The sequence below is a fragment of the Heteronotia binoei genome, chromosome 8 (assembly GCF_032191835.1).
Source record: "Heteronotia binoei isolate CCM8104 ecotype False Entrance Well chromosome 8, APGP_CSIRO_Hbin_v1, whole genome shotgun sequence".
Taxonomy (NCBI): Eukaryota; Metazoa; Chordata; class Lepidosauria; order Squamata; family Gekkonidae; genus Heteronotia; species Heteronotia binoei.
The window spans coordinates 50,567,718-50,595,385 of NC_083230.1; the positions used below are offsets into that span (position 1 = coordinate 50,567,718).

Sequence of the window (27,668 nt, forward strand, 5' to 3'; positions counted from 1 at the left end):
TTGGATTCTGCCAAATAGTTGAATGTATGAATCAAGTGTAGTCAGTATTTATTTTACAAACACAATTATTCCATATCATTTATTTATGGTAGTCTTCTTCGAAAGTTTTGTGATGGAATAAAATAAAAAGGCATTTGTGGTGAAGATGGAGATTTACCCAAACCAATTCCACTTTATTATTCCCTGTTTCCCAATGGGTCATCTGTTTGACTATTTTAATGTTATTATCTTTGTATTTAGTAATCCAGTATACTCTGCAACCAACACAACTGGACGTCCTTATTCTTCCATTCAGCTAAACGGATGACTGAAGTTTCTTGAAGAGAGAAAAGGATAGGAATAGAATTCTTGAAACAAATGCATGGTCTTTAGCGTCAGGGCCAAATGACATCCAAGTACAGCATGAGAACATAAGCTCCCTGCTGAATCATATCAGTAGTTCATCTGGTTCAACACCTTAATGCACACAGTGGTCAACAAGTTCCTCTGAAGGTTCAGCAACAGGGCATAGAAGCCATGTTGTCTCCTGGTTCTGGGATTCAGAGGCTGACTCCCTCTGAATGTGGACATTCTTTTTACATACCATGGCTAGTAGCCACAGATAGACCTATCCTCCATGAGTCTGTCTAATCTCTCTTTAAAACGGTCTACGGTTGTGGCCATCATTACATCCTCTGACAGCGAATTCCACATTATAATCACTCACTGTAAAGAAGTGTCCTGAATCTACCCATCAGATTCATTGGATGCCCTCAACTTCTAGCATTTTGGGAAAGAAAGAAGAAATTATCTTTGTCAACTGTCTACACCCAGTGCATAATTGTATAAACCCTGTCATGTCCCAGACTCTTCAACCTTTCCTAATTTTCTAATTTACTCTCTATTTTTCCAGCTCTGCAATGTACTTTTTGAGATATGGGAACCAGAACTGTGCACAGTATTCCAAATGAGGCTGCACCATAGATCTATACAGGGGCATTATAATATTGGCTATTTTATTTTCAATCCCTTTCCTAATAATCCTGAATATACAGTTTGCATTTTTCACTGCTGCAGCACATTGGGTTGACACTTCCACTGAGTGATTTACTATGATCCCAAGATCTTTTTCCCTCCCAGTCTCAGCCAGTTCAGATCCCGATAGCCTATACTTGAAGTTGGAATGTTTTGTTCCAATCAGTTTGCACTTAACAAAATTGAACTTCATTTGCCACATTGTTGCACATTCACTCAATTTGTGGAGATTCTCCTGGAGCTCTTCATAGTCATCTTTGGCTTTCACTGTCCTGAATAATTTTGTGTCAGATGCAAACTTGGTCACTACACTACTCACCTCTAGTTCCAGATCAGTTATGAACAAATTCAGTAGTACCAGTCCTAATACTGATTCTTTTGGGACCCCACCGCTTACTTCCTTCTAACTTTCTGTTAGAACTGTCCATTTATTTCACCCTTGGCTTCCTATCATTTAGCTAATTTCTAATGCATAAAAGAAACTGCCCTCTTGTCCAATGATTGCTGTAAGAACATAAGAGAAGCCATGTTGGATCAGGCCAATGGCCCTTCCAGTCCAACACTCTGTGTCACACAGTGGCCAATATATGTGTGTGTGTGTGTGTACGTACATACATACATACATATATATATATACACACACACACACACACATAGGATATTATAGCATCGGAAAAAGTCCAGAAAAGCGCAACTAGAATGATTAAAGGGTTGGAACACTTTCCCTATGAAGAAAGGTTAAAACGCTTGGGGCTCTTTAGCTTGGAGAAACGTCGACTGCGGGGTGACATGATATAGGTTTGCAAGATTATGTATGGGATGGAGAAAGCAGAGAAAGAAGTACTTTTCTCCCTTTCCCACAATACAAGAACTCGTGGGCATTCAATGAAATTGCTGAGCTGACGGGTTAGAACGGATAAAAGGAAGTACTTCTTCACCCAAAGGGTGATCAATATGTGGAATTCACTGCCACAGGAGGTGGCGGCTACAAGTATAGCCAGCTTCAAGAGGGGATTGGATAAAAATATGGAGCAGAGGTCCATCAGTGGCTATTAGCCACAGCATATTATTGAAACTGTCTGGGGGCAGTGATGCTCTGTATTCTTGGTGTTTGGGGAGGGGCAAAGTGGAAGGGCTTCTAGCCCCACTTGTGAACCTCCTTTCTTTTTTGGCTGCTGTGTGACACAGAGTGTTGGACTGGATGAGCCATTGGCCTGATTCAACATGGCTTCTCTTATGTTCTTATGCTTATTCATTGTCTAGAGAACTCTAAAAGATTGATGAGTAAGAACGTCTCATTGCAGAAGCCATGGTGATTTTCCCTCAGCAGGCTTTGTTTATATATATTTAGTAATTCTGTCTTTGATTACAGTTTCTACTAGGGATAGGCACAAACTTGCTAATGAACTAAAGTTTGTTGTGGATTTTGGTCAGTTCATGGTTCAGGAAGCAATGTTCAGGAACTGAAAAACCACCACAAACTTTCACAAATGCAGTTCATGGTGGTTCATGTGCTTTCAGCTCTTCGTGAAAAAAACTCAGCTGTTTGGTTTAAATGCCTCAGAGCCATTTAAACCACTGCTTTTTGCTCTGGTTGAGCAGAATAGCTCAGAGTCTGAGCTATTGACGAGGAGTAGGGGTGCACTAATTTTATATTTGAGTTCCGTAAGTACTCTCAGGTGTATGCCATCAGGGTCTGGAGACCTACCATTTTTTAAATTTCCTCAGTAGATCTAGAACTTCATCTCTTGTTACCTCAACTGGACTTGGTTCTTCTGGCTTTCTTCCTGAAAATAATGACTGTGGCATAGAGACATGCTCCACACTTTCTGCGGTGAACACAGAAGCAAAAAATTCATTGAATGCTATCTCCCTATCTTCCTTTAGCAATCCCTTACTCTTTGGTCATCCAAATGGTCATCTAAACTGCTTCTTTGGGCGGTTTCCTGCTCTAGATATATTTAAATAAATGTTTATTGTTTGTCTTGATACTTTTAGCAACTTGGATCTCAAATTCTCTTTTTGCATGCCTAATTATTAACTTGCATTTCTTCTACTAGAGCTGGTGGTCTCTTCTGTTCAGTTTATTTGGGCTGACTATCTACTTTGTAAAAGAAGCCTCTTTATATGTTATATCTTGACTTGCGTTGTTAACCTCTTTTGCAGTCACTGTTTTGGACTTCAGGGGTAACTTTCCATGTTCATAAATGATGAACTTAATGGCATTGTGGTTACTGTTCCCAATTGGTACAACAGCCACTACATCTCTTGAGCCCCATTCAAAACCAAGTCCAAGATCACTACCCTTCTCATTGTTCTATGCTTATCCTCTCCGCACACATGTAAAAGATAGCCAAAGCACACATGATATACCTGAAGCAAATCTTCAGATGTTTCTGTAAGAATTCCTCTCTCTGTCTGTCTCTTTCTCTCTTCCCCTCCTTCTCCTTCTCCCTCTCTGTCTCTGTCTGTCTGTCTGACTCTCTCTCTCTCCTGTCTAATCATCTATCTATCTATCTGTCTGTCTGTCTATCAATCAATCATCTGTCTGTCTGTCTGTCCGTCTGTCATAAAGGTTGTTGGGGTTAATGTGAGCTATAAATGCTAGTGTGGGAAGGGAAGATTTGCATGATCCATCCAAAGTGTACTCATTGTTTCATTATGCTGGTTTCTATTAGAGATATTTTAGCATATGCATAGTCCTTGTTACAGTCAAGCATTAAAAAGACAGTCTCTCCCTCATAAAGCACAGCAGTCCTGCTTGCAAGACTTCCCCTCCCCATTCTTTGCTTAGAGACAATGGTGCTGAACCCATGTTTGAGCCCACTTACAGCTAAGAATAAAGTCATTTAGAAAGACCTGTAATGAATTTGGTTAGGCTCAGTCAATCCTTCAAACCATGATTTGAAGGATTAGAGATAAGTCATTTACTCTTTTCCTTTTCAAGCACTTTCAGTTCTCAGTTCAGCATTAACTATAATTTACTATATTTGAATTGTGTTTGCCCTCCAAACTAGAATTGGAAGCCTGCAAGCTGTGTGGTTCATGCTTTGTGATGCTACATTTATGATTGATATTCTTTCCATCATAAATCTCAAAGCAACTTAAAGAATTCTCAGAATATCTCCGTTCATGGTACACAGAGCTGCTCAGCTTCTGCAAGGTTGCTGTATGATATGCCTTCAGACTATGGGCTAGACCTCCTTATGTTCTTGGTCTAGCAAATCTTCAGATGTTAGTATAAGAGTTTTTAAATATCTATGATTTACTGTATACTCCAAAGCCGAGTTACATCCTTCTAAGTTAGATGGAAGGACTGCTTCCAGCTGTGTACATTTGTCCTTGTTTTCATTCAGTAAATAACAATAGTTCCTAAAATATAAAAAAATTAAAGACAAATTATACTATAAAATTACCTTTGTAAAGTTGCTTTGATTACACTAAGTGTGATAGCTAGATGTTAAAGGTGATCTAGGGACAATAAATAAAAAAATAGGCTGCATTTCATCAAGTAAATTACCTTGATAATTCTTTTATCAACCTCACTACTGAATAAGAAGTGTACCTTTCCTTTTTATTAAAAATAGCAACATAATTGCACAACTGTCAGTTTCAGGTTTCTGAATTTAAACCGAATATACTTGATAAAAATAACAAGCCATGACCAATAAACAAATAGATTTCAGTAATTCACTAAAGAATGTCTCTACCAAGCTTTTGTGGCAAACGTCTTGTTTGCAAGACAAATGCAAAGTTGAAATAACAGCTCATGAATACCACTGGTGAAATGGCTGTGTACACAAGGTGAATGCTAAAGCTTTTCCTTCTGAATGGACCTTTTAATCTGGGCATTATCTAAACTCTGAAAAAGCCCTCAGTGGCCTTACATATAGATTAATGGGAAAAGCTGAGACCCAGAGCTGAGCTATTTGCAGGAAAAGTTTTAAAGATTTACTGATGGTTGACAAATGCCATTTAAGTTTCAAAGCCATCAATAACCTATTGAAAAAAAGATTTAAAAGGAAGTCCTCCCACTATAGAAGAAGATGACTTTAAAGGATTTCAGTGGTAGCCCCCCCCCCACCACATCCCTTTCAAGTCCTTCACTGGCTACCTTCACCATTTGAAATTCTGAAACGCGTGGCCTTGGAAAACAGGGGGGTAAGTATCCTTTTAGAGACATTTGTATATAGTTGATTGTGTCAGTCTGCTATTGTGCAGCCGTAAGAACTGAATAGAACTGTTTCCAGAAAAGTCTCTGGGATCATGATCAGCCTTTCAATAGCCTTTCTGCTAATAGTTTTTTAATGTGGGAGTTGGGAGTATCAGAGTAACCTTTGTCAAGAATTTTGTTCAGTTGGAAACATTGCCCTTAACCAGCACAAGTCTCAGGAGCTCATGGTTGCCTCCTTAAATGTATTTAGTACATTCTCATCCTTCCCTTCCTCTTAGGAGCGCAGGGTGGCATACATTGTTCTACTATTTATCCTCACAACAACCCTTTGAAGTAGGTTAGACTGAAACAATGTCACAGTGTCAACCAATGAGCTTCATGGTTGAGCAGCAGATCCTGAACTGTCAGTCTCACTAGTACACCATTTTGGTCCCTAATCAGTTAAAAGATTTCTTTAAAACATGTCAAATTCCAGTTATATGTTTGTGGTTGTGCATTTTGCAAACACATGTAGGCAATTATAGCCTATACCAGCAGGGTAAAAATGTGTGTTGGGGGGGAAAAGGACATTTTTAAACTGGTTAACAGTTTTCTTTAGAGTTGCCTAGAGAATTTTTTAAAAATGCTATCTTCAAATAGTAAACTGGTTGCACCACAACTGGGAACACCAGTTCAGAGAATAATCTTAGCTTGTGGTGGGGAATAAGAGCCTAACTGTAAGCCTTAACTTTAATCTTTCAAGTCTGAATTCTGATGCTGCCTATTTGGTTGCATTTACCATGGTTATACAGTACCTTTCCATCTCAGTGTACTATAGAATGAGTGATTGTATCTGAAACTGGAGAAAAGGAAGAGTTAGGGAACTAACATATGGGTTGGGAGAGAATGGGCCACAACGTGAAACATGCAAATCAGACTCCAAAGTGTTACTGATATGAATTAAATGGTTTATTGGAAGGCACTATTAAACAACATACTACAAAAACAAACTGCAAACTGAATTAGATACATGGTACAGGAATACATGAAAAACCACTAGACATTATAAAACTTTTGAAGCAAGAAGTTGCAAACATGACAGCAAGCTTAATGCATATTAACAAATCTAAATCTAAATGTTAAATCACCAGTTGCCATCCTACCACTCTTCTGCCCTTCTAGTTTTAGCTCAGTTTCCTGCCAAGCAATTTGATGCAGTTTTATAATTGCCTATCCAAAGATCCAGGAAAGTTGAAGAGGCAGGACTCTCAGAGGCTTGTGAGCCTCTCAACCCTCAGAATGAGGAGGAGGGGAGGGCAGGGTAAAACTAGGCCTCCGGAGGCCTCAGGACATCCTCAAAGCACAAGGACCTTAAACAAAAAAGCTACTTCTGGTTAGAAAAGAAAAACTGCTACCAAAAGCAAAACGGCTGTCCAAAGCTGCCATTCTCCTGTGCTTTTCTACATTTCCCCTGTGCAGGGGTGGCACTATGGTGGCATCTCACTCCTAAGAGGGGGAAACAGAAATGTGACTTAATTTTCCCTTCATTCATTTTATACTTTGGACCTAGTGGAATTTCTTTCCAGTATCACAAAACAACATATTGGTCTGAGCTCTTCTTATTTGTCAGAACTGAAGATGTTTGTCAGGTGTCTTCAGTCAGCAGTCAGTAGTACATTCTGGGGTTTTCCCATGACAAGTTTCAGGCTGGGGTGCAAGGAAAAGTCCTCTTGAATAATATGATTGTGTATGCTAACAGTTGTGGCGGGGGGGGGGGGAGGTCTTTTCTCCTTTATGTGTGAAACCCAGTCCTTCGTATTCTGGTTCTCATGGCATCTCAGCTGTAGGTTATCTTTGTTTAGTTGGCAAGTCAGTATCCTAGTCAACACACCAGGTTCTGGGTTCCTTCAGATGAATCTACGAATTCTCTCAATCACAGTAACACAAAATAAGAAGAAAAAAGGGGAGCAATCCATGGTTCTCCTTACCCTATAATATCAATTAGGGTCAAATGTAATTGAGGTTCTCTTATGGGAGGGGTCTTCGTTTAAAAAAAAAATTGGACAGGTTTAGAACAAGTTGCCCTCTTGATGAAAGCTCTCTTTCAATACTAAGAGGTACTTTCTCAGTATTTACAGCTACTTGCATTTAGATGTTCCTCATGGAATGAACAAGCACTTGGTAGTGTATCATTGCAATCTCAGCAAAATTCACTATTTCTGATAGCAAACTACACAAAGGCAGGGTCTGAAAACTATTTTGTTCAAAGATGGAGACTGTAACTAGGCCAATCCAGGGCCTAAAGGGTACCAGATTAACAGGGGGTCTTTTACCCTGATGTTTCTCACACACCAGTTGCTTTTCCATGGGTTCTAGGGTTAGGTCCAGACCTTCGTCCCTGGCTCTGCTTTTTAAAAGAGTTCTCTGAGGACTGAATCTCTTGGCTCTCCCACTCTCATCATCCTGGAGGCTGAGCTTATTGCTGTGGATAAGCACAGGACCTGTGGGCCATAGCTGGGTGTCTTTAGCTTCCTCTTGGCTTTCTTTAAAGGGCTGTGTTGACTTTCTTTAAAGGGCTGTTTTGTCAGCCTGTGTGTGGACCTAAGAGGTCCGACACCACCTACTCCCTCCTCCACTCCTCTGTTGGGTCTCTCCTGGGCCCAAGGCCTGGGCTTGATACCCCTCTTCTTGCTTGCTGGTTCCTCTGGATTCCATTGGGCCACCTGGCCCTGCAGTGTCTTGGGCATCTGGGCTCCTCCAATCCCACATTCACTTTTTGTGCTTGCTACCACTTTCCCCAGACTTTCTTCCCTCACCCCACTCCTCCCAGCACCCCTAGTTGTTTCAGGCCCTGTAGCAGGCCAAGAATAATCATCTTCAATGCTGGATGTGGCTTGATTGCATGACCTGGGGGTTGTTCCTCCCATGGAGATTAGTGCAGGTATGGGGGGTACCAACTCTGATCACAGTCCTTTCCCATGAATGTCTACAGTTTGGCTTTTGAGATCACCAGCCTGTGCCCATGAGAAATTATACTCTTGTTATTTGGACATGAGAAACCTGTGTAGAAAAGCTTGCTTGAGTGAGATTTAGAAGCTTTATCTGCTGGTTTATGGCTGCAGTGTGGACAGCTGTGTGCAATGTTCCCAGAATCACATAAGCTGTTAGTGGGCATGCCTCCACTGTCTCTGTGACCTCATCCCTGTGGGCCATTGGTGAGAGAAGCACTTGAACAATAACACTAGAAACTTTGGATTTAATTATATCCAGTCCTTCATCATCCAATCCTATTGTATAGGGTAATTGTTCATTATTTATGTCTTGCAACCAATTATTGAAATACAATGAATGACTAACACTTGAATTTGCTTTTGTTAACTCGACCTGGTAATTTGTTGCTCGCCACAATGAGATATTAGTTTGCAAACAAAGTAGTGTGTTTCATTCCTGGAAAGGACGGGTGATGGCTATGGCAATTTGCCTGATACACTCAAGAGCAGGCAGGAGTAATCAAAGTTCTTAGCTCTGAAAATATAATGTCAACTGTTTATCTGATTAATTTAGCATTATACAGGGATGGAATTCTAGCAGGAGCTCCTTTACATATTAGGCCACACACCCCTGATGTAGCCAGTCCTCCAAGAGCTTACAAAAAAGAGCCTTGTAAGCTCTTGGAGGATTGGCTACATCAGGGGTGTGTGGCCTAATATGCAAAGGAGCTCCTGCTAGAATTCCACTCCTAGCATTACATACTATATCTGAGCTTTTAGCCTTACTTCCTTTTTCAGATATCTGATTGTGTGTTCATCCTGCTCCCTCTTGACTAAATAGCAAAATTGTTTCCTGAAGAGATTGATCATCTACTAGAATCTTGACTAAATAGTAAACTTATTTTCTGAAGAGATTGATCATCCATGTCAGCTATTGCTCTATATCACAATTATTATTTTTTAAAAATATGTTTATATAAATAACACAACCTGAAAGCTGGTGCAGTGTAGTAGCTAGGAGTTTGACCTGTAAGCCAGTAAAGTGCCTGGTTCAAATCTTGTCTTAGCTATGAACTCACTAGGTGGGTTTAGGTAAGCCCCTGCAGAAAATATTGTTTGTTTAAAACATTATACCCTGTCTTTCTGCTGAGACTCAAGGTGGCTTACACAGGCAGGTTACAATAAAAACCTGAAACAACAAAGGAACAAAGTAGTTAAAAGCTAACCCTTGTTAGTGTTAAGTGTAGATGTAACATTAAACTTTGGTTAATTCTGAAAGAGTAAAGAAAGTGAAAATCTATACAAGACAGGAGAAAAATAAAGAGGTGGAAAGTACAGCAGCCTGTGTCCTACTCTTGTTCTCTTAACCCTGGTTAAGGCATGTAGAATTTCATCTACATCAGGCTTATGCCCATGAAATGCTATGAAAATAATAATTTAAAAACCCACCTGTATTATAAGGATTTTTTTTGGAAACTTAAAGTTGAGTTCAGGGAACTAGAACTGAGTGTCAATATTTCCTGTAAACAATTTGCTCAGTTTAAATTTCCAATTATGCTACCAATGAATGCTATTGTTGTTCTCAACTGAATGCCTTACAAGCCCTGCGGATTTATATCAAGTCCCACAGGGCACAAATGTTACTCGGAAAAGATTTCCACCAGGCTGGGGCCAGGGCACTAAAAGCTCTGGTCCTGAATGAGGACAGTTAGATATCTCTCAGACTGGAGACCATAAGTAAATTCTTATCAGCAGAGTGAAATGCCCTTTGGGGGATATACCAGGAGAGGTGGTCCCAAAGATACATGGGTCCCAGACCAATAAGGGCCTTGGAGGTAAGCACCAAAACCTTGAACCTGATCTGGTGCTCAACTGGTAACCAGTGCAGCTCATGCAACACAAGTAGAATGTGTGCTGTTTGTGGGATCTTTGTAAGGATCTGTGCTGCTGCATTCTGTACCAGGTAGAGTTTCCAGGTCAGTCTCAAGGGTAGGCCCACAGAGAGCAAGTTACAGTATTTTGATGTGACTGGATTACTGTGGCTAGATCAGGGTGGAACAGGTAGGCAGTGAATTGCATGACCTGGTGTAGCTGGAAAAACGCCATTCTGGCAACATTTGTGATCTGGACCTTCACTGATAAGGAGGCAACCAGAATGACACCTAAGCTCTTGACTGTTGGTTCTGGTGTTAAGGGCATACCATCAAGAGCTGGGAGTTGGCACCCCAACCCTGAATCCTCCCTGCCCATCCACAGAACCGCCATCTTAGTAGGATTCAGTCTCAGCTTACTCTGTTTTAACCATCCCACCAGGGCCCCCAACTCCTCAGCCAAAACTGATGGGGCTCAGTATCCAGCTGGCTGGCAACCCATCAACAGCCAAAACTGTTTTGCTCTTTAATTATCTGCAGTATGCAATTATTGCTAAATGTGAATTTTTTTGCCATAAACTTTGTACAATAATGAAAACATTTTCCTGTCCCCATATACGACTGAGGGGTGATATGATAACCATCTTCAAGTACTTGAAGGGCTGTCATATGGAGGATGGTGTGGAGTTGTTTTCTGTTGCCCCAGAATGTCAGACCAAAACCAACAGGTTAAAATTAAATCAAAAGAGTTTTCGTCTAAACATTAGAACTTCTTGACAGTTAAAGTGGTTCCTTAGTGGAACAGGTTTCCTTGTGAGGTGGTGGGCTCTCCTTCTTTGGAGGTTTTTAAGCAGAGGCTAGATGAGCATCTAACAGCAGGGCTGATTCTTTGAACTTAGGCAGATCATGAGAAGGTAGGCAGGGGTAGGTATTTATTAATTTCCTGCATTGTACAGGGGGTTGGACTAGATGACCTTGGAGGCCCCTTCCAACTTTATGATAAAAAAATTCAGTAAAATGATGTGCAATGAGTGGCTATGGGAATGGTGGAGATCTAGTAATAACAATTTTTAATGAAGTCCCAGTTTTACTTTAATTTAACAATAGGAAATTAAATTGTTCAGTATTTTGTCAGTATTTTTGGAATTTTGGAAAGTAAAATCAATAATTTCGACCCTTTGATTGTTTCCACTCCTGATTGGGATGCAGTGTTTGCTAGTTATAAGCCCTGGTGCTTGAAAAAAAATCTGAAATTCAAACACCATTTCAGATAGAGGTGGGACAATATAGATGCATTATATTCTGCTAATGGCAGGTTTCTCTCAGCAGCATTCCTATAAAGCTTCATCAAGTCATATGGAGACAGTATTAGGATTTCTGAAGCTTCTTCTGTTTTATATGAAAGGTGGAGCATAGTAGCTGAAGAGCTTTTATGTTTAAAACCAAAGCCTGCTGATGAGTCTGTGCCTAGTGACAGTGATATGGGTGTGGAAAACACATTCTCAAGGGGAGAAAGCATTTAGTGCTTTGAACTGAGAGGCAGGAAGTCACAAGGGGTGGGGAGTACTAATAAGGCTAATAAGGTGGCACACTAAGTATCAGGACCCTGGACAGAACATTGTGGGGTTGTGGGGCTGGAAGCAATGCTGGAGCTAACAGGGAAACCTAAGTCACCACGTTTGAAGTGTTTTTCTGGCAATGTTTAGAATCCTATTGAGGGCAAAAATGGACTCTTGGCCCCAACTTCCTGAAGATCATTTTTGTATAAAAGCATAGTCTTCAGATCCTTGCTGCTTAGGAAGTCCCCTGGCTCCTCATTGCAGCTTTCACTATGAACACAGAAGTCAGCCAGTTTACTGTTATACATAGCAATGGTTATCTTAGGCTAATGTACATATTTTTTGATTTCATATGCAAATATATATGTTTGTGGACTGGACACTGATTTCATGAGTGTCCTAGATTTGAGAACACATCTGTCTTTTTCAAAGTATACAGTGTCATATTTGGATAATTGTGCATGTACAGGATCAATTGGTTATTCCAGAATCAGTCCTATTAATAGCATGCCCTTGAGGTATAAAGTATTAACTGAAACTCACAACTTATTTTCTACAGCGCGCGGACCAACTCTCCCGCCCTGGAGGGCAAAAGGATCTAAGCAGCCTAGCAGCTACGCTGCAGGCTGCAAGATTACTATTCTATGTATACTGCCATCACCTTAAAGGCTTTATCTTATTGCCCATTAATAATAGTTAATTCAATTGATGGGGTTTCATTTTACTTTATTTGTATACTTTTGCCAAATAAAATCTTTTTGTTCCTTTGCCAAAATAAAGCCAACTACTGAGAAGAAAGAAAGGCATGATTAAACACTGCAGCAAACAAGGGGAATTTAATAACCACACTGGATCCGTTTAATAAATTAGCTTTGGATTTGCCTGCTAAACAACTAATTTCTATTAGAAATGGATGATTGTTAAGAAATATTAACAAATCTGCCATTTATTTCCTACTCCATCTTTTATATTTGTATGGTCCAGGAAATAGTTGTAAAACTAATAAAAACACTTCTGTGTTAAAAGCAGTTGTAACCTCTGATGTGAATAACCAGCATGATTAATAAGAATTTTAAATGTATACAGCAATAAACTCAGATCATTTATTTACAATAGCCTTTCCCATGAGTACCCAGCTTGCTGGGGGGGGGGGGGGGAGTGTAGATGACTGGGGAAGGCAATGGCAAACCACCCTGTAAAAAGTCTGCCGTGAAAACGTTGTGAAAGCAACGTCACCCCAGTGTCGGAAATGACTGGTGCTTGCACAGGGACCTTTCCTTTCCTTTCCCATGAGATGAAAGAAATTCTAAACCCCAGTATCATTTACTGCCTGATTTGCAGCTTGAATCTCATCACAGAATGCTTAAAGTTACTCATTTTTATTCATAAAGACACTAGGCTAAATATAAGCATTCCATCTTAACTGGATTATGGACTACACTGTTGTAACTTGACTTTTGTAATTTTCTTTAAAAATAAATGTGCCTAAAAACAATAGTTGAATCTAATTCACTGGCCTTTATTGTATCAGTGTTTACAACTGGGTACTTTTACATACAGGAAGACTATTGTGCTGGTGGGGACATAAGGTATTTTTACATTTAAAAAAAAAATCTTTTTCATATCTACTGTATTTAAAGAAGCACACGAAAGCTTATATGTTGAATAAAAATTTGCTAGTCTTAAAGCTGCCATTCTACTCAAACTTTGTTCTGCTGCTTCAGACCAAACGAGCTATCTACCTGAATCCATGTTGTTTTATGTGTTTTTTAAAATATTGTTTTATATTGTTGTTACCTGCCTTGGGTCCTGAGATACTAGGGAGAAAGGAAGGAGTATAAATATTGTAAATAAATAAATACTGCTTTTAGGACTAGTTATTTGAGATTCATATTTTGCATGTACTCCTTTAATAGTCTGTGCACATACAGGGAAAATCCACTGAGAATATTTTCAGCAAACAAATTGAAATGAATGAGACTATACTCTTGTATTGCTCCCATTCCTATGAATCTTGCACAAGAGAATGCCCAGTGGAATTTTGTCCTGTAGAGGCTCAAGTAGTTAGTTGTGTTCTTGCATAGCATGTTTATTTTAATGGGACATATACAGAAGAACTTCTCAATGGATTGAGTCCATGACAGTTGTGCTGTCCTATACGGGTAGAGCACTGGGCTATGTTTAATAATCTGATCAAATGGACTACAGAATAAAAGTAAGGTTGATTTGATTGTGACCAGATCTTAGAATGCCAGGATTCTGGGAACTACTGTGGAACCCCACCAGGAAGTGTGCTACACAGCAGGATCACATTGCACCCTTGGTTTTTGGTTCATTTCAGAATCTTAAGAATCTGCAAAAGGAGCATGTTAAAAGAATGTGTGCTGTGTGTGTTTGATTTCTGTGAATCAAAATATTTGCGGTTTTTTTCAGTATTAGAAGAGTAACATAGGACAAAATCTCTAGAACTGTATATCATGTTCTGCAGCCAGAGTGAGATATAGATGTGTTTTTCAGTTAAATATTAAGATACTGCTGTTTAGTGCCTGTAGGAGTCCATTCTTATTAAGAAGAAAAAAGCATATTTCCTCAGATTGTGCCCAATACCCCCCTTTTTTTTGAAAGACCATGTATTGAAATAATTTAGATAGAAGGAAATGGCTTGACTATATCAGAGCGTGTAGAAACTGCTGAAAATATGCTTATTAAAACATGTGTATTTTTCATTAATACATACATATTAAAAGTCTTGTAGTTCTCAAACCATTTGGTTTGAAGTAATAGCATAGAAATCTTCTGAAGCTTTAAACACTAGGATTAATGTATTAGCACTGGCAGGGAAAGTATTTTTTCCTGAACGTGCTACTTTAAAATATATAGAATGAATAGTTGGATACTGTGCTTGTACATGTGATACTAAGACTCTTGTCTGTTTTCTTCTGCAGCGACCTCAGTATGAACAACATCTCAAAGCTACCTTCAAGCGCCCTGCACAATCTACGCTTCCTAGAAGAGCTGTATGTACCATTGTATTCTTGATTGGCATATCTGTGAGCTAGGCACATTCCTGGGTTTGTCTCTTCTCTTTACTCTGAGAACCCACTTAACATGGCACAGGAAAGTTGTGAGCGCTGATGCTTTTGGCACATGCGGAAACACTTAGTTGGGAAAAAAGCAGTTGCTTTTGATTCTGGAAATGAATTTATTAAAAAAAGAGTTACCATGAGGCTACAACTTTTCTAAGCAAAGACAGAGCCAAACAATTTTTGATTTATTATTTTTTTTAAAGCAAGGGTTGTTTAAAGGACCTGGATTGCTATTTGGAAATAGCTACGCAGCAGGATATTAAAGCTTGAATACTGGCTCATGTTTATTAAAATAGCAAGCAAAGTTATAATCAAAACCAAAACCTGCTTCCTGGTTCTGCTCATGTCAAGGACACTTGCATTCACATTTCAGAGCACTACGTCTTCTTGTAATCACTGTTAATTACTATTTCCTTAGTTTTAGCTTTTAGCATTCCTTAAGGCTAATTCTGAAACACAGAATCTTGTATGGCTAACTTTTGTTCTATTTGGTGTTTTTCTGTTTTAAAGGAGGGGAAGTTTGCTGTAACAGCTAGTTAAACACAGGATCACAAGTGAAATCTTGATTAGAACTGAGGATGGCTAGCAAGAAGTGGAAAGTACCCTGTGCATAAATGACTGGGATATAACAAAGTGACTGTAGTAAAATCCATTAGTTTGGGAAAAAAGAAGTTTTACAATTCTCAGGTTTTTACAACAATAGTGATTTAAGAAGTTGAACACCAAAAATAATTTGAGAAAGTTCACTGAGCAAATTATTGCAACATCAGTTAGCTTCTTTTTCTGTGGTGCCACAGCCTGCAGCTTTTATCCACTGTAACTAAAAAGCATTATAGATCATGGTTAGTTACAGTTCTATTTATGCACAGTATCCTGGAATCACTCCTTCACACACTCATATACACACATTGGAAAAAGCAAAATAAAGTCTCCTTTACATAGAAGAGTAATGAAACAGGTTGTGATAGTTATTTTAGGGAGAGATGGTCCTATGGAGATGGAGACAAGAGATCAGAACTAAATCCTGTCTTTAAAGCCTTCACTTTATTCCCTGGAAGAGTTGGTCATGGAATGCTAAATGACCAAATTAGGGAGGGCATCCTAATGGGAATCCTGGCTATTGACTGCAGTATCAGTGCTCTGAAAGCCAGTACAGCCTACTACTCTACAGAGTCTCGCCAGTCAGTCTCCAACAACTACCTATAATGGAGTAAATTGCATGAGTTGTAGAACCTGTAGCCACCTGATTGTTTCTGCAGTTCTGAAGACAATAGTGAGTTATGTTGCTGGAGCCAGTTAGGCCACCATTGAATAAGACATATCTCATTTCCTTTTTAAGACAGAAAAATTGTTCTTTTCAAACAGTGCGGGCAAAGCTCCAAGCAATTTTTAGCACACTGCTATTACTCAGTAATTCTACAGCAGGTGCCCTGAGTAGAATAAAGCACAGATAAATTCACTCTGGGTCTGAACTGTTTTTCCTCCCTTTCTTTTTAAACAATGATATTGGAATTAGTTTTAGATAACATGTATTTTGCAGACAGAACGACAAAGCCACCTTAAAATTTAGTTTTGATTATTGGTGCAGACCAATAAAAGGAATATAATGTGGTACCTCTTCCTGAAAAAAACCAAGCCCCAGATACCTACAGATCAATTCTCCATTATGCCCAACTGGGGACTGGCAATCCTACTTTAAGTTCTTAGGACTGGGTACACTGAATGGCAGTGAGTCCAAGGCAACTGGTGGCAAAACTATATCTAACTTCTTTTCAATATCCTTTTCCACTCATTTTATCTCTTTCAGATGTGACTTGGAAGAAATCAAGCTCACTTCTAACATTGCTTATTTTTATTACACTTTTCCTATTTTAAGCTGGCATTACTGCTTTGTAAAAGAAAGACTTGCATTTGTGCTGTTTTTTTATATTGTATCTCACCACAGTTTTAGAAAGAATCTTTTCACTGATTAAAGAGGTAAAATCAGAATTAATGCGAGAAACATACATTTTCAGCATAGCATCTGGAGTCTCTCCTCACACACACACACCAGTTTCAAAAAGATTGGACCAGAGGGTCAAATTCTATGAGTCGCTAAAGAAGGTGCCCCCGTCCTCCATTATTTCCAATGAAAGAAAGGCATTCAAAAGGAGTGCAGCCAGAACTCCCTTTGGAGTTCAGTTGTGCTTGTCACAACCTTGCTCCTGGCCCCACCCCCCAAAGTCTCCTGGCTCTATCCCCAAAGTCCCCAGATATTTCCTGAGTCAAAACTGGCAAACGTAACTTCAAGCGCAGTAGAAGACTGGGTGCTGTTCAGTGCAACTTTCAGAGCAGTTGAGGATGGGTACAATAGTGTGTGCTTTAAAAAGGAACCCTTCAAATAATTTTAATGTATTGATTTAAGTACTTATGTGCTGTTTTCCACCACTATTCATAGCAGTTTATAATAAAACCCTCAAAATTTGAACACCCAATCAAATTAAAAGAAAATATTTGTTTAAAAGTAGCATGCTGCCAAGGATCAAGTAAAACTACGAAGGCCTCATATAAACAGGCAGATTGGCTGTTTAACTTACAGGGAAATTTCCCAGTTGGTCACTACTCTACAATGCCATTGGTAGCTGAGTCCCAGCCACACTACCAGTACCTCAGGGTCCACTTGGTTCAGCCTTTTCACTAGTAGTTGGTGTCAGCTTCCAGTTGGTTCCTTCTGCAGTGCTGCTGTTTCATGGGAGGAGGCAAAGGGTGAGCCAGTGCTCATTGATGATGCCATGGAATTCAGCGCCATTTGAAGTACTGGCTTGTGGCATCATGGGGACCACTCAGCTTGGCTTGCTCTAGAGCCATTTCCACTTCCCAGTCTGCTCCTGCTCATCTATTAATAACCTTGATGCTGCTTTTTAAAAAAGTCTTAGTCTGATTCCTATAGAATAATCACTTTGGTGTCTCATGAATCTGTCAGAAGATATTGTGTAGATAGGACACCATTACTAAGACTCTCCTTCCAGTTGCCATCCATCTGATCTCAGAGGTAAATAATGACAGAGGGCCCAGAAACAAATAACAAGGCAGTGAGACAGTGTGAAATTTCTGACCTGACTAGTTGCAGTAAAATGTATACCTGTGTAATAGAAGCAGGCTGTCCAAACATAGTAGCTATTCAGAATTCACTCTTAGAGAGCAATTTCAGTTAGCTTTTGGAAAATATGGTCTCCATTTCTTCCCACTGCAAAGAATGCCTAACAATAAATGCCATATAGAACAAAGTTGAAGTCCAGTAGCACCTTTAAGACCAACAAAAGTTTTATTCACAATGTAAGCTTAAGAACATAAGAGAAGCCATGTTGGATCAGGCCAGTCCAACACTCTGTATCACGTACACACACACACTGTGGCTAATAGCCACTGATGGACCTCTGTAATAAAGGTGCTACTGGACTTGTTCTATTGCTTCAGACCAACAAGGCTGCCCACCTGGATTTAAATAAATGACATATTTCTGTGATAAATACTGTATGCAATTCTTAATACTGAATTTCAAGTTCAGAATTGAAAAAAAAATTAAAGGAACAAAAAATCCAATTCAGATAAGAAATTGGATGTACAAAGCTATAGCATACCATATGGTGCGTCTTCAATAAAAAAAAACCCAGCCCAAGTTTCAAAGTCCAATTCTGTGAGCTCCAAAAGAAGGTGCCCTCACCCTCCAGTATTTCCAGTTGAGGAAAGGCATTTAAAAGAAGCATGGTCCCTTTAAATGTGATGGCCAGAACTCCCTTTGGAGTTCAGTTGTGCTTGTCACAACCTTGCTTCTGGCTCTGCCCCCAAAGTCTTCTGGCTCCACCCCCAAAGTCCCCAGATATTTGTTGAGTTGAACCTGGCAGCCCTAAAAGTAGTAGATGTATACATCTGATATTTTCAAATTGAGTTGCCTAGAAATACAACTAAACATGAATAGGATGACATAAACAGCCTTCCTTGTCCAAGCAGAGCTCTGGCTTTCTCCAGCCATCCAATCCTCAGCCTCAGGAAGTGAGAATGCAGGCAATTTTAGCTTATCTAAGCATTTTGTTCCCTGTCCTCCCCCTCTCAATCCAACAATAAATTCAAATGGTGTGGGCAAAGCTCCAAGCAATTTTTAGTACACTGCTATTACTCAATAACTTTACAGCAGGTGTCCTGAATAGAATAAAGCACAGATAAATTCTAGGTCTGAACTGTTTTCCCCCTCTTTCTTTTTAAACAGAATGATTTTGGAATTAGTTTCAGGTAACATGTATTTTGCAGACCAAGTGGCAGAGCCACCTTAAAATGTAGCTCTGTCTTGATTACAAGTGCAGACCAATAAACTAAACCGCACTCCATTTTTTAAAAAAGGAATTTGTCTTTTTAATCAGTAAAAGAATGCTTTCTAAAACTGTAGAATAATTTAATGGTGAGACTTATTATGAAGAAACAGCACAAATGCAAAGAATCATAGAATCATAGAGTTGGAAGGGGGCAACTCTTCCTTTCTCAAAGCAGTAATGCCGCTTAAAATAGGAATTTGAAACATTGCATTTTTGTATTTTTGATAGAAGTATGATAGGAGTAAGGTTTTATTATGACAATTCTAATTCAAGAAGCATTTTAAAGTAGAAGCTGAGTTGATATAATTTAGTACACCTTCCGGTGATGTCAGGGGTGTGTGACATATGTAAATAAGTTATGCAGATGAGTTGTGCTAATGGGCTCCGGTACCTCTTTTTCTACAAAATGACACCTGACTATAATAACCAAATATTGTTTTTAAACTACAAAATAGTCTCTGGGTGGGATCAGATGGACAGGTTGCCACAGCAGGAACTTGGCTTTCAAAAAGCTGTGTGAGTTCAGGCTGGTTTATGTAGATCAGCCAGCATCCCCTAAGACAGCATCATAGCACAGTGGGCTCATGGTTGGTTGTCCACATCGCCCACACACTGCAACCACAGACCCGCAGCTGGGTTGGGTGTTTTTTTTCTAAGTCCCACTGTATGGTATACAGAAGCAGACGAGCACACACATACCCTGGCTGGTTCTGTGGGGGCACTATGGAGAGGAAAGGACACACCAGAAACAGAGTGGAATGATCACACCACTCATGCATTTATATGGCATTCTGAGTCAATCAGATGCCCAGAAACCCACCATGAAGGTGCTTCACCAGGGAAGCCACCCAAATTTGCTGGTGGCTATTTAATCCAACATGGGAGTCATTTTAGAACGAGGTAGGGGCAATTGGGGCACAGAAACCAGAACATGTGATCATGCCCATTTAATCCGGAGGGGAGGGGTGTCTATGGCAGGCCAAACTGCTCTTGTGATCACACCCTATGATTCTTTAAAAAAGAAAAATACATAGCATAGGTACCAGATTAGTCGGGTGATTGTAATAGGAAAGTTATATAATAAACTAAAGATTATTAGGATGCTTGTTTATTCTTAACGTAAACAAAATGCATTGAATAATCATAAAACTAATTTCTGCTTCCCAAAACTGAAATTTGAGACCCAAGAGCCAGACTTCCAGTTATGTAAGAAACATAGGCAAATGTTCTGTAACCCTGGTCATAAATCAATCATATGCCCACTACAAGCATCTCTATTCAGCTCCCAGCAGAAGGCTGTATTTACCTATCTAATTTCCAATCCGTAGTCAAGGTCTATTCAAAGTCCAGTGGTTTTCTTCTCTCCCACACTGTTACTAACCCCATTGAATTCAAGTGCAAAAATCAATGCAAAATTCAGGTCAATCCAGACTACATGGGAAAACATTCATTGCAGAAATTAATTTGCATATATAACTTTTTAGAGGCTGGGCAAATATAATGTTAAAAACAGAGTAAATGTGAACTCACATTACACAAACTGACAAGAAATGGGAGAAGAATTGAATGAATATTTCACTGTTATGTTCACTCAGCGGGGTATAGTGCCATAGAGTTTGCCCATAGAGTTTTCCAAAGCAGCCATTTTCTCCAGGGGTAATGATCTCTATAGATTGGAGACCAGTTGTAATTCCAGGAGATCTCCAAGTCCCAACAAGAGGTTGACAACTCTGTTCCAAACAATATCATGCCTATCTATGTTAATAATTTCAATCTAGGGTTGCCAGGCCCCTGCTGGGGGCAGGGCTACCAACCCCCAACAGGCCCAAAGGTGATATGATGACATCACCTCGAAGTGACATCATCATGTCACCAACATTGCACAGTGATGCTGTAGTTTTGGGGTAAAACACTATGGTATAATTGGCTATAAACCACAGAGATTTGCTCAAAAATTAGTGTCACCCCCTGACATTGGTGACATGATGACAAAATCCCCCTGCCAGTTGCAAGGTAGGACCTCGCAATCATACCTCAGTCCTTTCTCAAAAGTGTCTTCATTTCCAAATTTATAAGACACCAAAATCTAATTAGTCCAACTAGAAATAGTCCAGTACTTTATCTCATGGGTCAGCAACATGACGTTTCTGGACTCTTGTAGGGAAGTTACCAGGTCTACAGCTTTAAACAGAGGGCTAAAGTACATGTTATGAAGTACACAAGTCCACCACACGAACTCAGCCATATTACAGCTGGGTGTTCCCAGTGGGAACTGTTTAAAATCTTCAGAGGGGGCTGATTTGACTTAAAATTATGGTCCAGGGAAAAAAAAATTGTAGGTAATAGTATGTGTAGCAGTAAATCTTGTTCAGCTACTTTAGGAGGAGCCTTTGCATCCTATCTCATTCCCTTCTCAATCTGGCCATCCAACAATGCTAGATGATAAATCAGGCTTTAGAATGTGTGTGATTTTCCTGTAACCTGATTATATAAGGCTAACCCCATGCTTACTTTGAAGTAGGTGCCAATGATCTTAGGGTCAAACTACTTAAGACACAACTTCAGGCAGGAAGCACCAGCCTATGAAACAGGGGTGTTTTTTCTTAACTGTTCACCCTGTGCTATCTGGTTGACCTGACATGGCCCTTCAGAGGTGATGCTTGCCTCTCAAAGGAAGCATACAAGTTGTCTTACATAGTCTCTACACTAAAAAAAAAACCTTCAAGGGCCATGCTTTGGATTGTCTGAAGAAATATGGGTGGCTACTAGGGATAGAGTGTTCTGTGAAAGAAAAGCCAGTATCACTTAAACATCAAAGAACATATGAACATATGTAGCTGCCTTATACTGAATCAAACACCTCGGTCCATCAAAGTCAGTATTGTCTACTCAGACTAGCAGCGGCTCTCCAGGATCTCAAGTTGAGGTTTTTCATGCCTATTTGCCTGGACCCTTTTTAGTTGGAGATGCCAGGGATTGAACCTGGGACCTTCTGCTTACCAAGCAGATGCTCTACCACTGAGCCACCATCCCTCCCCTTAAGAATGTAACAACACCGTGATACCCTCCAATCATGGTACAGTACTGCTGACAGTGCTCTAAAATTAGGAAGAGTTAATCAACATGTACAGCTATGACAGGCTTCCATGATGTTACTGTTCCTTCTTAGAGGCAAGACTAAGGATGGGCAAGAACCAGGAAAATGTGGTCCATTTCAGTTCATGTTTCATGGCATGCCCAGCTTGTGAGGTGGTAGAACACCCACCCACCTACACAATAGAACAATGCTGGACCACAAGGAAATTTAATGAAGTGACAAAGGCTTAAAGATATTCTTAAGATATGTCTTAATCAAGGGCTCTGACCTTACACCTATCTTGATCAATTCTGGACCATGTGGCATACAATAAGACACTGGATGCAATATGTATGCCCTTGATTAAGACATAAGGCTGTAGAATAAGAGGCCTCAAGAATATCTTTAAGTCTTTGTCACTTCATTAAATTTCCTTGTGGTCCAACATTGTTCTATTGTTTTATTCTATACTGTAGTATGAGCCAATATGTGTACTTACCTTTCTGACCTCTGAAGAAGACCAGTCTAGGTCGAAACGCGTCAGGTCAAGTTGAGTGGTTCCCATTGTGGGTTTTTAATTTATTTTTTTATTTATTTATTTTATGATTTATATCCTGCCCTTCCCAACAAGTGGCTCAGGGCGGCTCACAACATAAGAATTTGACATAAATAGAATTTAGGCATAAAAACAGTTAAAATAATTAATACATTTAAAATTTTAAGACATTTAAACAATTTAAAACATTAGGGACAGCAGACATCTAGTGTAACTACACTCAAGATGTGTAACTACACATTTTGGTTCCTTGCCTTAGCCTATCCTAAAAAGAAAGCTAAACACTCCCTTGGACTGGAATATTGGCTCTCTGAGGGTCCCATCCTGTCCAGCCTTAGTATCTGGGACTTCCATTAATCTGATTTATGATTGGTTTTATCTGGTTTTATGATTGTACATAGGATAGAGGCTTATGATGGGCCCTTAAATGGTTTTAGCTTTCTACAATAAATACATGTATGTTGGTTTGTTATTTATTTTACAATTTGTTTTTAATGTTTGTAGAATTCTACCCCCACCACCCCCACCCCCGTTGCTTTGAAGTTAGATACATGTTTTGGGATTGGATTTTAAAAGTTATGTCTTGGAGTGAAATAGACAAACTTACAAGAATCTTAAAAGGCTATGACTTGGAGAAGTTTAGAAAGGAATGGGAGAAATTTCAAAAATATGTTGAAAAACATTGCAAGGTAAAGGGACTTTTAGTGATTTTCAACAATAGCTGAAGTTTTGTGGAATAATGGACTAAAATTTATAAAGAAATAATTTCCTTTTGTTTTTTTTTTATTTCCTTATTGTGGTATTGGCTTATTTTTTCTTTTTGATAAAGGTGAAAGGATAAGAATGAAGATGGACATATAGGGTTTGACTTCTCTTATACTCATTTTTCTTCTTCTTTTTTATTGTTTTAAGGTATTAATATGGAGATTCTTGGTTTGATAAAATCATCTTGTATTTTTATCAATTTAAGTAAACACCGGTGGGGGTCATAAAAGGGGGGTAGAGGAGGAGGGGGGAAAGGGTAATGTATTGGTATTAAACTTGTATTGATTCTCTTATTCTTTTAAGAATATTATAACAATATATTGCAAATAATAAAATTGTTTTACACACAAAAAAGTTAGATACATGTTTTGTTTGAGCATAGACAATCTGTCTGGAAATGTATCCATTCATGAGCCTGTTGGTGTATCTGCAGGTATGCCCTGGACTTGCAAGACTTAATAATAGAAAGCAACTGTGGCACTCTGACTTGTGCTAACTATTTACATTTATTTACAAGTTTACAGTTATGCTGGTATACACTGACAAAGTGCTTTGCCAGACAACACGATTGAGAGCAGAGATGAACAGTACAGTCTATTCACAGTTACATATATTGCAGCAATACAGAAGCACCAATCAGCACTCAGTGCTGAGTCATCTTGCATAGGCACAGTACTCTGGACAGAACCGGTATGAACCAGATAAAGGAAGCTGTCATGAACTGTCGCAGATCACTGGCATCTGACTCCAGCCTGATGTATTACAAAACATCAAGCATATGCTGACAGAGTCAGCAAGAATCTCCATGAACTGTTTGAAAGTTTGTGGAAAGTCTATGCCAGTTGATCTGCCACAAACTTCAGTTCACAAACCACAATGGTCAAAATTCATAATGAACTTTAGTTCACGAGCTGGTTCATGCACATCCCTAGACAAGATAAGATCCCTTCCTGCAAGTGGGATTTGCATCCCAATATGCCACAGACAGCTAGATTTGGGACAGAAAAATGAGCAGGACTTTTTCAGTCCTGGCCCCGACCTGGTGGAATCAGCTCCCTACAGAGATTCGGGCTCTACCTGGCTAATTAGCCTTCCATAGCACCTGTAAAATGGAGCTGTTCCACCAGGCTTTTAGTTGAGGCTGCAGATGTATATTCTTGATCTGGTTGGCCTCCCCTGCCAGCACTGTCACCTGTGCTATAAAATAGAATAATATCTGCCATCTCTATGGGATATCATGATGTGAGATGGCCAGGCTGGGCAATATTTGATTATGGTTTATTTTCTGAGTGCGGTTGAGTTGTCTATTTATAAAATGTTTTTATTGTATTTTATTGTTTTATCATATGTTGTACTCCGCCCTGAGCCCTATGGGGAATGGGCGGAATAGAAATATACTAAAATAAAATAAAAAAACATAGAGGGGGGAAAGGTTGGTGTTCATACAAAATCAGCCAGCTAGCTTCACAGCTCATTTGGGAGAGGTTAAGGAGCTTATGACCTACTCCCAACACATGATAAAGCATTGCTAGGTGAGTAATGCTCTTTTAAGAGAAATAAGCCTTTTGCAAGCTAGGGGAAAGGAGATACTAAGAGTAACAGAAACCACAGTTGTATACTGACACAAGGCATCTTTATCTCCTCAGCAGTGAATTGCCTTTTAAATAAATTGCTGTTTGATCAGTTTTTACTCTGAATGTTTTAGATATTTATTGTTGTAACTAAAAGGATATTTCTGTGATATTAATAGCTGTCACACCCCTGTTGCCCCCTGGGGGGTCCCCTGGCAGCCAGCCCTCCTGGCGGGCCTCGTCGCCAGCTGTGAAGGTCTCAGAATGGTGGAGGTCAGGTTGCATCACCCTTCTGACACTCCTTTCCCCGGCTCAATGGTGGAGACTCCCTTATTCTCTCTCTGTGTGTTGGGCAGCCTCTCCATCTCATTCGCCTCTCTCCTCCTTGAGCTCTCAGACTGGCTTCCTTTTATTCACCTTTGCACCACACCCTTTTCTCCCCATTCCCCCACCGGGCTGGCCCCGCCCCTCCTCAAAATTTCTGACGTTGGACCCTAGCATCCTGGGGCGGTTTCCTGGTCTGGCTGGAGTGCTGGCCCTCGGATGGGCAGGGCTGCAAGGCATGGCGGTGTGAGTTGTCACGGGCCAGGGCAAGCCTCGGCGGCTTGTCGCAGGCTGGCTCCTCTTCCGTGGCGGCTGGCCAGCTGTTCCCACGTTGGGTGGCCGCAGAGTCTGGCACGGCCGCCGTCTGGCCCTCCGAGCTCCTTGGAGCATGTTGAGGTGCTGCACTGGCTTGTGGCAGGGTCTGTGCGGGGCTCAGCCAGGAGGGTACCTTGGGGGGGAGCAACCCCGTGGGGGGGGGCAGCCGCTGGTGAGCCGACCCTGCCCCCTGGCTGAGTCCCAAGGCAGGACACAAGCCAACCTGAGAATCAATAAATCTAGAGAGGGGAGATATGTATGTTTTTATATATGTGTGTGTGTATTTAAAAAATATAATGAAAGCATATGAACATGTAAAATGGAAGAGGGAATGTTCTAAGCTCCTTTGGGTTCCCATTGGGGAGAAAGGCAGGGTATAAATGAAGCAAGTGAATTGGCAACTGAAAATGATCAGGGGAGTTTCAACTCTTAGAGTTGCATTTTGAGACCAACAAACCTCTTAAGCAACGATGCAATGTCTTGTAGTTGAATTAAGTTTGGCTGTTTAGATGTTTTCAGGGCTTTTTTTGAGCAGGACACTGGTTTGGTGTCAGGGGGTGTGACCTAACATGCAAATGAATTCATGCCGGGCCTTTTCTACCAAAAAAAGCCCTGTGTGAAACAATTGTGAAATCAGGGGGTGTGACCTAATATGCAAATGAGTTCCTGCTGGGCTTTTTCTGCCAAAAACGCCCTGTGTGTTTCTAAGTATTGTATTCACAACTGTTGGAGCAAAGATGAAGTTATGAAAGTTATACACAGCTAGTTAGATTTCTATATTTTTTGCTACTGAAACAAAAAGTTGAACAAGTAGATGTGCACCATAAACTGGATTACTGAAGCAAATTCATTTGCCTAGCTGGGCTGTATAGTTACTGGATATTTTGCACAGAACTTTAATGAGGACAAAACAAGGCTCTCAAATAACCACTTCTGGCACTGGTATTCCCAGCATAACCGTCTTGTACATTCTAACATCCAAATTAATTCCACATGAAAATAAATCTATTTATCTTCTTTTTTTTTTAACCTTGCAGCCGTCTAGCAGGAAATGGCTTGACACACATTTCCAAAGGAGCATTTGCTGGGCTTTTCAGTCTTAAAGTGCTGTAAGTAAACTGGCATTGTTTGTGTCATTATTCTTGTGTTACTTCTTAAAACCTTCCAGAACCTGATTTTATTGCAGCACTGTAGTCAAGTAAATTATTTGTTTTGATGTTTGCACAGAAGATAAAGAAGATGTTTGCACATCTATAAAAATATATATTTGCTACATTGTACCAGTAAGCCTCTAAACTTGAAACACGTGATAGTCTAAAAACAGTTTACTTACCCAGTGACTTACACAATGTCAAAAACAAAATTAATTTCTGTTCTTTTTTTCTTTTTTCTTTTGAAATTGGTTATAGAATGGCAGATTTCAGTTCTCAAAGTTCAGAACCATTTCTAAAGATGCTAGATAGCAGGAAACAATATCTGTTTCATTCCCTTCCTCCTGCCCACCTGCATGCTTTTCTTCAGTGGTGTAGAGGGTCTGAGAGTAGGGGTGCTGTTGCAGGGGGGCATGTGGTCCCTGGGTAGGAACAAACTTCCTACCCAGGGACCACACGCACAGCACCCTCTGGAGGCTTCTGGCTGTAAAAACCTACTGATGGGCAGGCCTGCTAATTTGCAGCCCCATGTGTTACAGGAAGGTGCAACTCTGTTGTTCCATCAATATAATCAGCAGCATCTGATAGAGTAAGGATTTAAGGGAGACTTATTACAAAATTCTAATTAATGTCCAATGAAATAATGGGGCTACTTCCCATCTTTTTTGGAGAACGCATTCTACAATTTTACACCCATAAACAATATTATTTTAGGCTTCTGAAACACATGTTTCCTGTACAGTGTCTCATAAAAGATGAATAAAATAGGAGCATGGTCTCTAAAAATGTATTTTGAAACAGCCACTTTCCAGCAAGCACAAGAATTTGAAGCCAGCAATTATTACTACCAAATCTGAACCCCAACTTTTTCTATGGCTTTATAGAAAT

The 27,668-nt window shown here is 39.9% G+C and overlaps 1 protein-coding gene across 2 annotated transcripts in view; it reads left to right on the forward strand.

The window, feature by feature from the left end:
* The window catches only part of LGR5 (leucine rich repeat containing G protein-coupled receptor 5), a 147,603-nt gene that overhangs the window by 21,692 nt on the left and 98,243 nt on the right, over nt 1–27,668 (forward strand). For both annotated transcript variants that reach the window (XM_060245083.1, XM_060245082.1), the window contains exons 2-3: nt 14,533–14,604; nt 26,667–26,738. In XM_060245083.1, coding sequence (XP_060101066.1) covers nt 14,533–14,604; nt 26,667–26,738 — 144 coding nt within the window. The remainder of the gene's footprint in view (nt 1–14,532; nt 14,605–26,666; nt 26,739–27,668) is intronic.